Below are 16,645 nucleotides of genomic sequence, written 5' to 3'. Positions count from 1 at the left end.
CCGGTGATTTTAATTGCAATGGAATCATAACACAGACGGAGACAAATCCAGATGCATACAAAGAAATTCAGACACATGCAAGGAAGTCCAGACCAATACAAGTTACACCATGTTCCGTGTTGAACAAGCATATTTGTAGTATAAACTTCATACCTTCACACGTCGGGAGAGAGCCTTCAAACTGCAGTTGCGAGCCGAGCATACAGGTCAGCGTGTCTGTCCCGGACAGCGTGTACCCAGGGTGGCACTGGTACTTCACGGAGTCTCCTGAAGGAGCCAGCACAGCATATACTTGAAGATTCTGTCTCCAGAACATGCAGCGTGGGAATGTATTAAACACGCATGCGGCTTAAGTGAGTGCGCAAACTGTTTCTGAATCAAGATCGGTATTCATGTGTAGTCTGTTTAATGAAATGGTGCCATTTTCAGTTCTTAATTTATAAAAATGCTACCTTAAATGTAACCAATATTTCTACAGAAATTATGTAGCAGATTTTTCTTCTTTGACTGATGTGTCTATGTTCATTTCCCTTTGCCCATGACTACTAAAAAAAGAAAAGGAAAGAAGGAAGGAAGGAAGGAAGGAAAGGAAGAAAGAAAGAAAGAGACAGAGAGAGAGAGAGGGAGGGAGGGAGGGAGGGAGAGAGGGAGTGAGGGAGGAAGGGAGGAAGGAGGGAAGAAAGAGAAAAAGAAAAGAGAAATAGATGCTTGGGATTTAAGGTTGTACAACAGAATGGCTTTTTTTTTTTTTTTTTTTTGCGGTACGCGGGCCTCTCACTGCTGTGGCCTCTCCCGTTGCAGAGCACAGGCTCCGGACGCGCAGGCTCAGCGGCCATGGCCCACGGGCCCAGCCGCTCCGCGGCATGTGGGATCCTCCCGGACCGGGGCACGAACCCGCGTTCCCTGCATCGGCAGGCAGACTCTCAACCACTGCGCCACCAGGGAAGCCCAACAGAATGGCTTTAATGCATCCAGAGAGGGCTATACAACGAACTTGGCCTAATTAGCACAATGTTCTCATTAACTAAGCCCTTAGGAGTAGAGCAGAAATTAGGTCACATGGTTTGACCACTGGTCTGAAACAGGGTGTGACAACAGGACAGAGTATTTGTAATTGAGACAGAGAAATCCTGCATCACAGTAACTATACGGCAAACATACACCACGGCTGGTTTCCTGATGTGACCTGATGATTATTTAATGAAACAGATCATTAATATAAAATGAAAAAACAGAATCTCTAAATATTATCATTAAATGTATTCACCAACTGTATTCCAGTTTCAATGAAAGGTCAGTGTTAGACTAATCATTATTTTAGCCACAAATGATTTTTTCTTCTAGTTCATGAACATGGTTCTCTAACTAAACACCAACATCTGTTTAAGTCTGTCTCTGAAAACTGCTTTTCAGGAGAAAAATGCAAACTATTGAGTGATGTGGGGGAAAATGTGCTCAAAATGACAAAAGCAAAATTCAAACGGAAAGAAAACACTGAAAATCATGGAGATGAAGAAAGAAAAAGATATTTACTCAATGCATGACCTCTGTGTATATCTCTCTAGCAAAGCTTGAGGAATATTTCAGACAGATACTCATTTACTTGACTGACTACTGCAGTTGGGTGGGTGTAAAAAAGGTGGGTTGAGCTAATGATGTTGTAATGAAGAAAACATTACCTATTTCAAAATCCTCATCCTCAGTAAGCATTTCTGCCTGTGGAACTGCTGGGGGAGGCTGACATTTCTTGAGCTGGAATGCTACATGGTTCATAAAAAACAATAAGAGCAATTACATTTGCTGAATAAACAGAAATCTTACAAAAAGCATTCCTCTTATGTTGTTTTGTTGTAATGCTTAGGTACAGGAAAATGTCTGTATTTGTAAATCATAGTTTTACAAAAGTCTTGAGCTTCAAATGCTTACAGAATTACTTAATATCAAGGAATATCTAAAATTGAAAGGAAAAAGTATAAAATTTAAAATATTATAATGTTTAAAGAAAAACACTTTACATATATTTGGAATTCTGCAAGAGAAATGGTTCCACATCCATGTCTGGCTCTGACATGGTCCTCCTCTGTCTCTTGTCCTGAGGAAGTCCATGTGGCAGGCCTCATGAGAGATAAGGGACTGGTATATTTTTCCCTAAATTATTTAGCATTCATTCTCAAAATCAGTAAAGACTGGCTTTGTTCCCTCTGCAATCACATGACATTTGCTATCGAGGTTCATCTGAAGACAGAGATGAGGAAATCTATGAAAGGTGCTAAATGTATTTCAGTGGTCTCCATATCAGAGTTTCACATACAATACACTTATCTTGGAGTAAATCCAAGCTTACTACAAAAGAGATGGGAAATAATAAATACATCAGGAAGAAAAAAGGGTCATGGGAACCTCTGGCATGAAATGCGAGAAAATCCTATTGGTTCTCGGTTGGCAGAATCAAGGAACTTTAGATGGAAACAAGGTTTATGTCTACGCTATGAGAAAAATCAACTGGAATTCTTTGCCTTCATCAACAGAGTGAAAGTACACTGACCATGAAAATTGAGGACAAAGAAACCTCCATTTGAAAAGTCGCTGTGAAACTTCAGCAGGACTTGATTGGTGGAACTGTACGCTGTTTCCAGGGCTGTGTTTCCACTGAAAACTCCCAGCTGAGGCGAATTCTGATCGGGACCATCCCTAGGAAAGAGAAGGGGAGTCATCTGAAGAGAAAGTTCCTAGTTACAGCTTAGATTAACAACCATTTTCTTCTGACAATCGGGCTCCATCCCGGTGAAAGACGATGGTCTGACCCCAGGATCCATCTGAAAAGTCTGGTCTTCAAACCATAAGCTCGGGCTCACTTGTTCCTTCCACAGCCGACCTTTTCTGAGGCATTTCTGAGACCAGGTCACATTTATTCTAGTGACGGCAATGCCATTTATCAGCTTCTTCTCAAATGCTCACATTTTAAAGTCTAAATTCAGAGTGTCTCTTTAATCACAGGTGAGATTTATGGAGCTCTTGCTACTGAATTGAAATATTTTTAAAAACTGAATAAAATATTGCTGTCTTCTAGATACCGTGTTTAGAAATATCAAGATATTTAATATTCACAGTTGATGGGACTCCAGTCTCTCTGTCTCACGCACATTTGGACAACAGGGGCTCATTCCGCCGTTGTTACCTGATGAAGATTTTCCTGCTGCCTCCTAAATCTATCAGTTAATCCGAGTGAACCTGCTGATATTATTGTGTGGATCTTCATTTGGTGTTGTCTGTTTTGCTTTGCTTCTGAAATGGAAGCTTCATGTGGTCAGTTTAACCTTTCAAGTTGTCCATTCCCCCTCATTCCCATGACCGGGATGCCCCTCCCTGTCAGACTTATTTCTACAGCCTCAAAGGCTTCTTGGACTCTTCTCCCTTCTCGGCCAGCTGACGTGCTTCCCACACAATGAGACTGCATATTCTGAAACCAGGATCTGGTCTTGTATTCTCCTTCTTATAACCCTAAGGTGAATCCTTGTTGCTCTAGGATGAAGCCTGAAACCCTTAATGTGATTTATGAGGTTCTGTATGGTCCACCCTGCTTACCTGGCCAGGTCACCTCTTCTCTCTGGGCTCTCAGGAGACTTCAGCCACTACACACCTGGTGTCTCCCAACGCCTGCAACTCTCCCTGTTCTCTTGCCTTACAGATTTTCCAATAAATTGAACAACCACTACATTTATGACAACTCTGCCAACATACAGACACACACACACACACCACACACACAACCTTGTTAAGTGTGATTACTCCTTGAGTTTTCAGGGCACTTTCTTCCAAAAGCACATCCTGGCTCTTCAACTCTGGGTCATGCCCCGACAGTATGCTCTACTTTTTCTACCATAGTTTGACAGAGAAATTGTCATTCCCATTTCCCCCATAAACTCTAACCTCCAAATGCAAAGGTAGGAATAGTCATTCCCATAGATAGGAACATTTAGTCAAGGAGAGTTTAAGTCACTTATCCAGACCACGTGGCTCATTCGATAGGAGCCAGGGCTACATCCCCATTTAGTATCCCCTACACAGCACATGGGAGGGCAGTTCTGTAAGGTTTATAAAGCACGGAGAGAAAGCTGTATGTAATCATTTCTGCAATCATTTCTAGAAGCATCAAATTCTTAAAATGGTAAAGGATCCTATCAGCTTTTCTTTCAGGAAAAACAGCCATCACACTTAAAAATGAAAAATAAAACAGGGAATTCCCTGGTGGTCCAGTGGTTAGGACTCGGTGCTTTCACTGCTGAGGGTCCTGGGCTCAATCCCTGGTTGGGGAACTCAGATCCCACAAGCTGCGTGGTGCGGTCAAAAAAATAAATAAATAAAAATTGAGACAGAAAACAAAAATGAAAAATAAAATAATCATGGGATAGTCTCCTATATCTAGAGCAATCCTGAATATATCTACCATGTAGTAAAACTCAAACACAGTACCTAAGGTTTATTCTCTGTATCTCTAGATTTACTTGGTAACTTTCCTTTTTGATATTTACCTAACTACTCCATTTCTAAATAGATGTAAGTGACACGTCAGTGGTTACAAGAATGGTTTATCACAACGACAGATGGTGTTTCAGGGAAGGTTCTCATACCAAACAGCGATGTAGTCGTTGACAGCTTCAGTCTGCAGCAAGGTGAAGTTGATGTAGACGCCATGACCAGGCGGCACCATGATGAGCCAGACACAGTCCTTCAGAATGGGGTACTCGTCCGGAAAGCCAGGGGAATAGATGGTCCCGTTCTGAGATGTCACATTATACCCGCAAGGAGCTGAGAAGGAAGTAAGAAAACTCAAGCCCACACAGTCCACTTACAAAGGATACAGCGAAATGCTTCTCAGTCTCTAAGGTCCCTCAGGCAAAATTTTCCTTCTAAGAAATAACTGTGAAATATCTCTCAGTAACTACTTCGTCAAAATAATCCCCCTAAAGTCTTAAAAACCTTGGAAGAATTATACTTCTTAGCTACGTTATCTAGGTTTCATTTAATATATTCTCCAAACATTCAAAATACCCTTAGGATAAAGTCATTTCCACATAATTAAAAAGAAAGAAAAAGCCCTTAGTCAGTTGTCTCCTGTGACCGAGATGATAATCCGTTAGACCATCTGATGCAAAAGGGATGTTGAAATTATGCATAAATATTTAACTGAAAGACAATTTTTTTTGTTGTTTCAAGTGAGATTTCTAAAGCCTATTTAAACTGTCTAAAAGAGAAGCATCTAAGTCTATTTGCCTTGAAACAAAGACATAATCAATTCTCCTCAGATCTACACCTGGAGAAATGAGATAAAATTACGTAAGTGGTATTTTATAGAAGCACTCCCATATCCCACCAGCTATCAATGATGTGAAGAATCCCAATACTCAAAGAGTCCATTTTTATTTTACTTAATAAAGGGATCATCACTGTTGCCATGGAAATTATTTTATTTTATGGAAAAATGAAATGACCATACATGAGCAGAAAATCTGAGAAGTATTCTTTAATTTAGATTGTAGAATAATACATCAAAGTCATAGACAAGTAGACTTTTTAGTCAAACTAAAAGCCAACAGATGCTATAAGAGTGTCTGTTACTAACAGGAATCTTGTGAGGCTTTCAAATATTTGCCACAAAAGTCATAAAATTTAGGTGGAGTGAATAAGCCGAAATACATTTTTATTAAAAGTTCAAAAACAATTCAAAATGATGACTGATGAAATACCACGAAGCACTATATGACACCTTAACTATACAGATGCACCTGATTTCAAAGGGGTTAGAGAATGTACCAGTGTCAAGTAGATTGAATCAGCCCGAGTTTTGGGTAAATTCATTAGAAGGGGCTGTGGAGAACATTTTACAAGTTTTATAGCATAATTATAAGTGGGGTTTGGAGTCAGACAGACCTTGACGTGTAACCTAGCAAAACAAAGTATACAGATACTTATAATCTTTAAAATAGGGCCAGAAACCATGTTGCAGTCACAACAAGCTCCGGTGTACCCTGAAGATGCCATGCTTTTTCTCAGCTGCAAACGTCATGCCCTTGTCCACCTGCACGAAAAGCCCACATGCTTTTCTCCTACCTTGCTGCCCGGTGAACTGGTACCTTCCTTCAAAACTCAAATGTCACCACCCCCTGAAAGTCTCTCCTGGTGGCTTGGGCTCCAAGTGGCCGTGGTCTACAGTTCACGGCCAGCTATTCTTCACCATTAGACTAATGTCAGCAGGTGGGAGTCAGGGACTGTGTCCCCACCCCCACCCAACCTCCTTGCATTAATCCTATTGCTGGGCTCGGATCTCAATAAACATGGACAACAAATAATTGAGAGACTGAAAATGAGTGAGACAATGAATAGAAAACACTTTAAAAATAAGTGTGTTGACAGCAACATCCTTTTTGACCCACCTCCTAGAGAAATGAAAATAAAAGCAAAAATAAACAAATGGGACCTAATGAAACTTAAAAGCTTTTGCACAGCAAAGGAAACCATAAACAAGACGAAAAGACAACCCTCAGAATGGGAGAAAATATTTGCAAACGAAGCAACTGACAAAGGATTAATCTCCAAAATATACAAGCAGCTCATGCAGCTTAATATCAAAAAAAACAAACAACCCAATCCAAAAATGGGCAGAAGACCTAAATAGACATTTCTCCAAAGAAGACATACAGATGGCCAACAAACACATGAAAGGATGCTCAATGTCACTAATCATTAGAGAAATGCAAATCAAAACTACAATGAGGTATCACCTCACTCCAGTCAGAATGGCCATCATTTAAAAATCTACAAACAACAAATGCTGGAGAGGGTGTGGAGAAAAGGGAACCCTCTTGCACTGTTGGTGGGAATGTAAATTGATACAGCCACTGTGGAGAACAGTATGGACGTTCCTCAAAAAACTAAAAATAGAACTACCATATGACCCAGCAATCTCACTACTGGGCATATACCCTGAGAAAATCATAATTCAAAAAGAGTCATGTACCACAATGTTCACTGCAGCTCTATTTACAATAGTCAGGACATGGAAGCAACCTAAGTGTCCATCGACAGATGAATGGATAAAGGAGATGTGGCACATACATACAATGGAATATTACTCAGCCATAAAAAGAAATGAAATTGAGTTATTTGTAGTGAGGTGGATGGACCTAGAGTCTGTCATACAGAATGAAGTAAGTCAAAAAGAAAAAAACAAATGCCATATGCTAACACGTATATATGGAATCTAAAAAAAATAATGGTTCTGAAGAACCTAGGGGCAGGACAGGAATAAAGATGCAGACGTAGAGAATGGACTTGAGGACATGGGGAGGGGGAAGGGTAAGCTGGGACAAGTGAGAGAGTGGCATGGACATATATACACTACCAAACGTAAAACAGATGGCTAGTGGGAAGCAGCCGCATAGCACAAGGAGATCAGCTCAGGTGCTTTGCGTCCACCTAAAGGGGTGGGATAGGAAGGGTGGGAGGGAGATGCATGAGGGTGGAGATATGGGGATATATGCACACGTATAGCTGATTCACTTTGTTATACAGCAGAAACTAACACACCATTGTAAAGCAATTATACTCCAATAAAGATGTTAAAAAAAAAATGTGTGTTGAAGCCATTGGACGGACCTACCTGATGTGTGACTTGAGGTTAATCATTTGGTATTGATTTATAACTCTAAGGTTTCCCTTTAGCATTCTGACTCTTTAATTTGCATCTAAAACCACACTATTTGGAGTAGTACTCTTCCCATTGGGGGGAAGAAAACAAAACAACAAACAACAAAAAGCACGGTGCCCACCTCTTAAAGGTCAAAATAAATGATATGGTTATTTTCTTGGTAAAACACATTCTGACATTATGTCACTTAATATATTTGCCATGATTTACCTATGATATTCAAATAACAAATCCTTTCACTCATGTATTCAATGAGTGTTAATATTGAGAGTCTATTATGTACCAGACAGTGGGGCTGGAGCTGGGGATACAGCAAAGACCCACAGACACCCCATCCCTGCCCTTGCAGACCTCACTGCACACCATGTAGTGATGAGGAAAGATGTTAAAAGCTAAATAAGTATAACATTCAACTTGGGTAATAATACTGTCAATGCACACGTAACGTTTTCTCAAGGCAAAATCCTGCTGTGTGGCCTGTAGTGAGAAAACGTACGGCCCCACAACAGTGAGTCAAAGCTGCATCTCCATTTTCTCTGGCCTGTCCAGGATCTCTTCCCAGAGGCTCTCCCCTCACCTTAGTGGCACCAAAGGTGTATTTTGAGTTCCATGTGTGAGCAGCATCTCAGGTGAACTCTGAAACAACAGTGAGCCTGTGATCTAGCCCACATGAAACGCATCCACCCCTGTGCTCTCCCTGAGGGTGAGATTCAAAGAAGACCCTCCAGTGGAGATGAATGACAACCCCGGGGTGGAGCATCCAGTCACTGGAGGGGTCCCTGTACCACAGCCAACCACCTGTCTGCCAAGCAGCCTGGTCCCAGCGGGAGGGGCAGGCAACCCAGCAGCCAGGAGAGAGACCACCGGGGTATCGTGCACTGCAGTTCGCAACTGGGAGTGATACAGATGCCGCACTCCCCTCCACCCCAGGGGCCAGAGTCAACACACGCGTATCCGTCCATGTATCCATGAGCATACACTGAGGCAGCACGGCTTATAAGAAGAAATACATGCAGTTCTGGCCTTCTTCCCTGTTCTTGGCACAGAACTCCTAAAACCCTCAGGATTTCCAAAGTGATGAAGATCAAACTGTCTTTTATTATTCATAACAGGCCCCTTCCAGCCACACCTGAGTTTATGTTAATGCGGTGATTTGGAAAGCCCTGAAGCCTGGGGGCTGGTTGCCCGGGGAACCAACCTGAGACTGGAGGTTCAGCCCCACCTCCACCTCTGGGAAGGAAAGAGGAAGGGGCGTCGACTTAATCTCCAACCTAAGGGCCCAGGATTTAATCAATCGTGCCTCTGTGATGAATCCTCCTTTAGAGAAAAGAAAGGAGGGGTGGTCCAGAGAGGTTCCGGTTGGTGGAGGGTGGAGCTGTGGGAGGTGGGACGGAGCACCTGGACAGGGCTGCAGGCCCCTCATCTCTTCCACCTGACTGTTCCCGGGCTATATCCTTGGTATTGACAATTAGTTACCTAGTAAGTAAAATGTTCAGTGGCTCCAGCCAATTAATCCAACGGGAGGAGGGAACTATGGGAACCTGCAGTCTATCAGAAGTACAGGTGACAACCTGGATTTGCATCTGAAGTTGGGGCAGGGAGGGGGGGCAGTCTTGTGGGACTGAGTCTGTAACCTGGGGATCTGAAGCCGTCACCAGGGAGACAGCATCAGAACTGAGTTCCCGTGTAGGACATCCATCTGGTGTCACAGAATTGCTTGCTTAGGAAGAGCTCACACACTGGTGGCCAGAAGTGTCAGAAGTGGGAGTACTGCATGTAACTCTTTACACATAACATCTATGTTAAGAATAAAGAGCTTAGTTTGGGAGGAAGGATTGCTGTGAGAAGCATAGCCAATCAAAGTCCTCAAGTTATTTCTATATGTATTTCTCCAGAGGAAAATAAGTACATACAAATGATTAAGCTGTCTATTTCCATCAAGTTCTAGAGACAGCTTAGATATACTGAATATGATGGAGGTGAGGCATCACCTGAATGTCTCACCAAATGTGGATTATTACCACCATGTTAAAACTTTTTAAAAAGACCTTAGAAATATATCTACATAAATATTTCAGTGTTAAAGAATTAATTAGGTCAACAAAATACTTTAAATTTTGCACTATATATCTGAGTGTAGATGTATATTTAATTATGAAATTACATTTAGTAAATTAATAAGCCACAGCCTTCTTAACCATATTTTAACAAGTATAACCCATTTTTAAAAATTGAGACTTCTTAAGTTACGGTAAAAATAATGGCTTAAATTTCTCAGGTCACTTTCAGAGATATACTTTCATTTGTTTATTATAATAAGATCACACTTGTAGTCCAGGTTTTTTTCAGATAAATTCAGAATATACTAATTTTACATAACAGATTCTTATGCAAATTAGCAGCATATTCATACAAACCAATTTAATACACACTTGTGAAGCTTGATGGCTTAAGATTTAAAATTCTTGGATCTTAATTGTCTGAATTGCTCAGTTTTTAATAAAGATGCCCAGAACTTGTTCAAAGTATCTTTTTTTTTTTTTCTCTAAGATTCTTCTGAAGTCTACAGGGCTGGACCTTTGAAGAGTGTTTTTCAGTACACTTGCCCTGTATACCAAGCATAAATCTGAAATGATAAACCACTCTGTGTTAATAGGATACATTTTAGGTGAAGATATTGGATAATCAGAGCGTCTGCTGGTGTCCCTTGAGGGGCCTAACTGTAGTTTACTTGAATACTGATAGGCATCTGAACAGCCCACCATTCTCAGGAAATAGGACACTTTTTTATTTAACTTTTTGGAAATGCAACCTTTTCTAGATAAAATAACTTTTGTTTTAAAATAACACTCCCCAGTTATTTTTTTAGAATTTAATCTAATATGGAAGACATTAAAAACATCTTGGAACACTTGCTTTACAATATAAGAATTTTACATGGATCTTATGTTTTGATTTTTTATTCTATGACATTATAGGTATGAAGAGAGACATAATGGCAAAAGTATCTAGTAGTAAAGAATCTGACCTTACCTAAAGAAAGGTCTGGCATTTGCCCTGGATTCTGGGAGTTAATTTTTTGCCATACCTGATAGGAGTGTCTTTGTTTCTCCTGGGGGCCTGGCCACATCCCTTAGTCTTAGGATGGGGCTGGCCTGCCAGAAAGTCCAGCCCTGCGATTTAGGGCGGGGCCTTTGGGTCACAGGATATCAGCTGGTCTGGAAACTGATTATCAACCACTAGATAAGCAATCATCAGTGATGCCTACATGAAGGAGACCCAATAAAAACTCTGGGCACTTAGGCTCAGCTGAGCTGCCCAGGATGGACGTTCTCCATGCATATTGTCACAAGTCATTTCTGAGAGTGAGGCAGCCCCTACATTCCACCCTGTGCATCACTCTCTTGGATGATTTTAATGTCTTTTTCCTGTTATAAACGACAGTCTTAAGTATAATAGCTTATTGAGTTCTGTGAGTCCTACTAGTAAATTAGCCACGCCTCAGGGTGGCTTGGGGGCAGTCCTGGAACTTTCACGAGGTACCAGGAGTCTTGGGCTGTCTTGGATGTCTGGAGGATTTTAGCTTCATGGTTTGGCCAACTCTGGGTAGTATTATACATCATATATCATCCAAAAAGATGTATCTTGCTATCTTCACACTGACAAAATAATTCTAAGCCAGCAATTATTTCCATGTTGGAAAGTTGGATTTGAAAAAGCAATGAAATCTAATTAAATACATAATTCTATTTTTTTATATCGAGCCAAGGAGTCTCCTATTTACATATGAATTCAAAGGATTCCGGCAAAAATTGCAAGTAAAAAGGGCTTTCAATCCTGACAATTCAAAGTAATTTATATATATAAATATATGAATTTTTAAATGGTGAGTAGTACAAAAAGTTTCTAAAGTGTGTTAATAAAAAATACCAGATATGCTACTGCTATTCTTAGATTTAGAAAATAATTTAAAATGCTATTTTGTTATTAAATTTGTAGTCAACTAAAATAACTATTTTTTAAAAAAATACAGTGAATGTTTTTCTTTTATAGCTGTTTGTATAATGACAAAGAATGGAAAAGTACAGGTGAAAAATGTGATTTAAAAAGTCTACCAATTTGCTTTTATTTTTTTTACTTCTTCAGTAGAAATTCAAACACAGACAGATGCCTTTCCCTTTTTGCCCCTGGGATATAAGTATTTAGCATTTCAAAAGTCCACAGAGTTGGTAATTTCATTATTTTTTCATTCAGAGGTACTGTATTTATAATGTTAGAACCTTAGGTTTATGGTAACTTTTCTATTTCATACGCTTTCTTCATAAACAAAGTACTTGATCTATTTAACTTAATATTGTAAAAATTTCAGAGTCATCATAAAAATTAGACAGCCAAACAGAAGCTTTAAAGAAGTGATTTCTGCTCAGACTAGGGCTATTCACTGAAACCAGATCTGATCTTCATGCACCAGTAAAGGACCCTACTTAATTTCTTCCTAAGGTTGCTCCTGCACTATGTCTTTGCTCACACTACTGCTTCTATCTGAGATGGTCTCTACCTCTGAGTAGCAAAATAGTACGTGTCCTTCAAGGCCAACTACAAAAATAAAGTTTTCTGAAATACAAAATCAATATATGATTATTATAAAAATTAAACAATAGAAAATATCTAGGGTGAAATAAAGTACTCTCTTCCCCTCTAATCCAGCAATTTGATGGAACTACTGTAAAACGAAGCACTGCTCTAGTCATAAAGATTTCCCAAGCAAACACCATCTTCTGTATTTGTAATTCATCAAAATGCTCTTTGTGCCTGATTTTGCATAATAAATATTCATGTTTATTATTCTGTTACCCTTGTAGTTTCCTTGAGGGCAAGACCCATTCTTTTTTTTTTACCTTACTGGCATATGATACATTCCTGAAATACTAAGTAGAATGAGTTCAACATAATAGATTCCCAATAAAAATTTGTTGAACAAATTAATGAATTCTCAAATACATTCACTTAATATTTCAGGCACCATTATACACATGAAAACTTAAATCGTTTCCAAGAAAAGTGATTAACCTACCATCACACCTTGGAAAAGGGTAGTTCCAGTTCCTGTTGATCCCATGCTGACAGGTGAGGACTCGGTGGCCGATTAAAATGTACCCAGGGTAACACTCAAAAGATACCGACTGCCCCACACTGTAGTCCGAGTTGATCATATACCCATTCTGAAAAGGCGGCGGGTCTGGGCAGTTCTGTAATCCATAGGCTGGAACAGACAGACAGAGCCCAGCTCAGGAATAGCAAGTGCAATTAGTCTGGAATTAGAGGAGGGATATGATGGCGTGCAGCTTCTTAGAGTGAACCTTTTAGACATGAGTTTTAAACAAGGTCTTTACTAAGTTGCCCATTACCATCCTAAGTTAAAACAGTAATTATTATTAGTAGTAGAATTATAACAATTTGCATTTAATGAACACTTACTGTATGCTTTAGAAGTTACATAGCCCATACCAAAATTAAATTTGACAATGCTTACCTTGGAAAAAAAATGTATGTGGGGAATTTAATGAAAAAAAGAAATATAGATGATAATAAAAAATGCCTTTGTAAAGAACATCAGGTGAACACGGACCTAAACGGTTTTCTTCTAATTTAAAAGAAAAACTATCCTAGCGCTCCTTTCTAAGTGTTTCTAATTAGGAAACAGGTTGTTATTTTGTTGAGTTCAGTTAATGTTCGGTGCAAATAAAATAAAGAAATCCATTTCGTTTTCTTAACTTTCTCCTTAAAAGGAAGTGTAGAATCATTATGCTAGCCATTATGATCTATCAGTACAATCTCTTTATAATACATTGTTTATTGTGGTTTATCACTATATCACTAAGTCTTTTGTGTTCCCTAAAATAAACTCTAGGTAGGTTGATGGATAATAAATGTTTGCAGACTGTGTAATTCAGAAATGTACACATAAATCAGTGAGAGTTAACAAATGCATAATTAGGTGTAATCTCGTGATATTGAAAGCAGCTCTTCTGCCCCTTTCCTGTTTGCTCATTTCTGTTCCCCTCTAACCTGATTATAGGAATGAGATCACTAGGCAACTGAACATAACTCCTGACTTACGCTCTCATGCATGCACACCATGCCTTGCCTAACCTGTTGATTCTTTTCCTAGATTAAAACAGGTAGGAATGAGGAATTAAGCAGTTAAAGAATGACTAACTCTCCACCCTCCAAGAGCCCCCTTAGCAATCCTGCAGGCAGGTCATGCAGACGAGAAAACATCTGAAGAGAGAGTCAGCCGGTCTGCACGTAATGGACAGTGATGCAGAACCCAACCTCCTGCCTGATGACTCACTGAGATTCTCCCCCCGCCCTTTTCCCTTTAAAAACTGTTATGACGGAGCAGAATCTTGGGAGCTGGTCTTGGGACATGAGTCCACCTTCTCCCCAGATTGCCGGCTTCTCTGATTAAAGCACCTTTCCTTTCTACTGACACTTGCCTCTTGATTATTGGCCTTTGAGTGGCGAGCAGCCAAACCTGAGTTTGGTAACAATATCGAATCTTAAAGCTAAATCAGCCGCCTTGTCAACACCTTCTTACCTGCTCTGGTAGGAGGGTCATGCATACTTCAGAGAAGTGCAATCTCACCAGATCATCATCTAGTGTTTATTTATTTATTTTTAATTTAATTTTTTTTTTTATACAGCCGGTGCTCATTAGGCATCAATCTCATACACATCAGTGTGTACATGTCAATCCCAATCGCCCAATTCATCACACCACCCCCACCACCCCCGCTTTCCCCCCTTGGTGTCCACACGTTTGTTCTCTACATCTGTGTTTCAATTTCTGCCCTGCAAACCAGTTCATCTGTACCATTTTTCTAGGTTCCGTATATACGCGTTAATATGTGGTATCTGTTTTTCTCTTTCTGACTTACTTCACTCTGTATGACAGTCTCTAGATCCATCCACGTCTCAACAAATGACCCAATTTCATTCCTTTTTATGGCTGCGTAATATTCCATTGTATATACATACCACATCTTCTTTATCCATTCGTCTGTCGACGGGCATTTAGGTGGCTTCCATGACCTGGCTATTGTAAAGAGTGCTGCAATGAACATTGGGGTACATGTGTCTTTTTGAATTACGGTTTTCTCTGGGTATATGCCCAGTAGTGGGATTGCTGGATCATATGGTAATTCTATTTTTAGTTTTTTAAGGATCATCTAGTGTTTAGACTCTGCTCTTATACATAAAGGGGCTGGGAGCTCACTACTGACACAGTAATAAAGCCACTCTATGAAGAACCAACACAGGAGGAACTGCAGGTCAGCTTCTCCCTGCGATGCATTCCTGCTGCAACAGACCCGTGCACGATCCCAGCACCGCTGTTCTCACAGTCAACTGAAAACGGAATAATAATGTAAAGGATGCAAGTGACTGCCGTGGAGGTCCTTCATGTGGCGGATAAAGTAAAATAAACATTTTCATTGTATGTATAATTAGTTTAACCAGGTGATCACCGTTGGTGATTTTAAATAAATCCTGAAAAATTATATGGTCTTTGATTTGTGCCAGGCATTTCCCAGAGTTTTAGACTTAATGTTTCTGTACTTAGAACCTGGAATAAAGAGGGGGTGAAAGAGGATGCTGGTAATAAGATGAAAGGGACAACATCAGCCTGTGTGATAGCTGATGGACATGTGAACGTGTATGCAATGGAGCACTATTTAAGCAGATTGTTAAGACTGGAACACACGGAGTACGTGGCTTGGAAACTCTCAGGTTAGACTTCACGGGCAGGTAAGGGTTAGACTATGAGCTGGCCTCTTTTCATGGTACAAGGATTGCATAGTTCCATAAAGATACTCCGGGGGCCACATGGAAAGATACCAACCAGGTCGTATTACAAGCGCACTTGCAATGTGAGAGATGAGCGTAGTTGCTGTTTGGCGTTTGGGGTTTCTCTTAATTAACATTTCCCATAGAGGATTACTATTAATAGCTTTTCCTTAATGAATAAACTACAGAAATGGTATTTTCCTCTTTAAAATAACAATATGCAATGCCAGTGAGTCAACTGGGTAAATCATTTATGGCAGTATGATTTGCCATAAAATTTTGGGAAAGCAATTTGAACAGAGCCATAAAGAATCAGTTTTTTAAACATTTAACCTAGTAATACCATTTACAGAAATCTCTACTATGAAAATAATTTCAAAGAAAAAGCCAAATCTTTAAATATGTTCATCGCATCATTGCTTATACTATAGTAATCTAAATGTCTAAACAAATAAATTATGATATTTTGACTCACAAATACTGAAGAGGTAAGATGCTATAATGTCATATCTTCCAATAGCCACAGAAATACACATACATACATATAGATATATGCAGTCGTATATGTATATATATATTTATTCATTTATATTTCAATAAAGATACTGCACAGCTCACAGCAAGATACTACCGTTAAACCCTGACTATAGTTAGCAGGTTAAAAAATCCTTAATTTCAGTATCTTATATTTGCAATTGTATACGTCTCCGGACAAGAGTCAGATAAGCAGTTGAAGAGTGATTGGGAGCAAGAAAGCAGAAAGCAGAAGATGCAGAGGTGGCCAAGGTCTGGGAGCATCTTGACATAGTTCCTGGCACTGACTCCTCCAAGGTCCAGAACCAAGCAGAACCTGGAGGTAGAAGAGCCCTCTGGGTGGGAGTGGGGAGCCTCTCTCTAAGGGAGGCCCTGGACCCTCCATACTAACCCATAGCCACACACGCATGCACACCCACGCACGCACACACGCACATGCACCCCCCCCACACACACACACCTCTCTCCTCCTTCCCCATAATGTGCCTCTCTCCCTGGCCCACTTGGCCAGCAAGGCTGCCTGCCTCTTCCAAGGACCACCCCACTCGGAAGGCC

At 40.1% G+C, this 16,645-nt stretch overlaps 1 protein-coding gene across 1 annotated transcript in view; it reads right to left on the bottom strand.

Moving 5' to 3' along the window:
- CSMD1 (CUB and Sushi multiple domains 1) overlaps positions 1 to 16,645 on the bottom strand; it is a 1,813,702-nt gene that overhangs the window by 122,135 nt on the left and 1,674,922 nt on the right. The window contains exons 42-46 of the mRNA XM_032618622.1: positions 12,783 to 12,971; positions 4,632 to 4,809; positions 2,546 to 2,691; positions 1,680 to 1,760; positions 154 to 267 (exon numbers count right to left, since the gene is read on the bottom strand). Of these exons, the coding sequence (XP_032474513.1) occupies positions 154 to 267; positions 1,680 to 1,760; positions 2,546 to 2,691; positions 4,632 to 4,809; positions 12,783 to 12,971 (708 nt within the window). The remainder of the gene's footprint in view (positions 1 to 153; positions 268 to 1,679; positions 1,761 to 2,545; positions 2,692 to 4,631; positions 4,810 to 12,782; positions 12,972 to 16,645) is intronic.

This window comes from Phocoena sinus, chromosome 21 (assembly GCF_008692025.1).
Source record: "Phocoena sinus isolate mPhoSin1 chromosome 21, mPhoSin1.pri, whole genome shotgun sequence".
Lineage (NCBI taxonomy): Eukaryota > Metazoa > Chordata > Mammalia > Artiodactyla > Phocoenidae > Phocoena > Phocoena sinus.
This window is presented reverse-complemented; position numbering and strand designations above follow the sequence as displayed.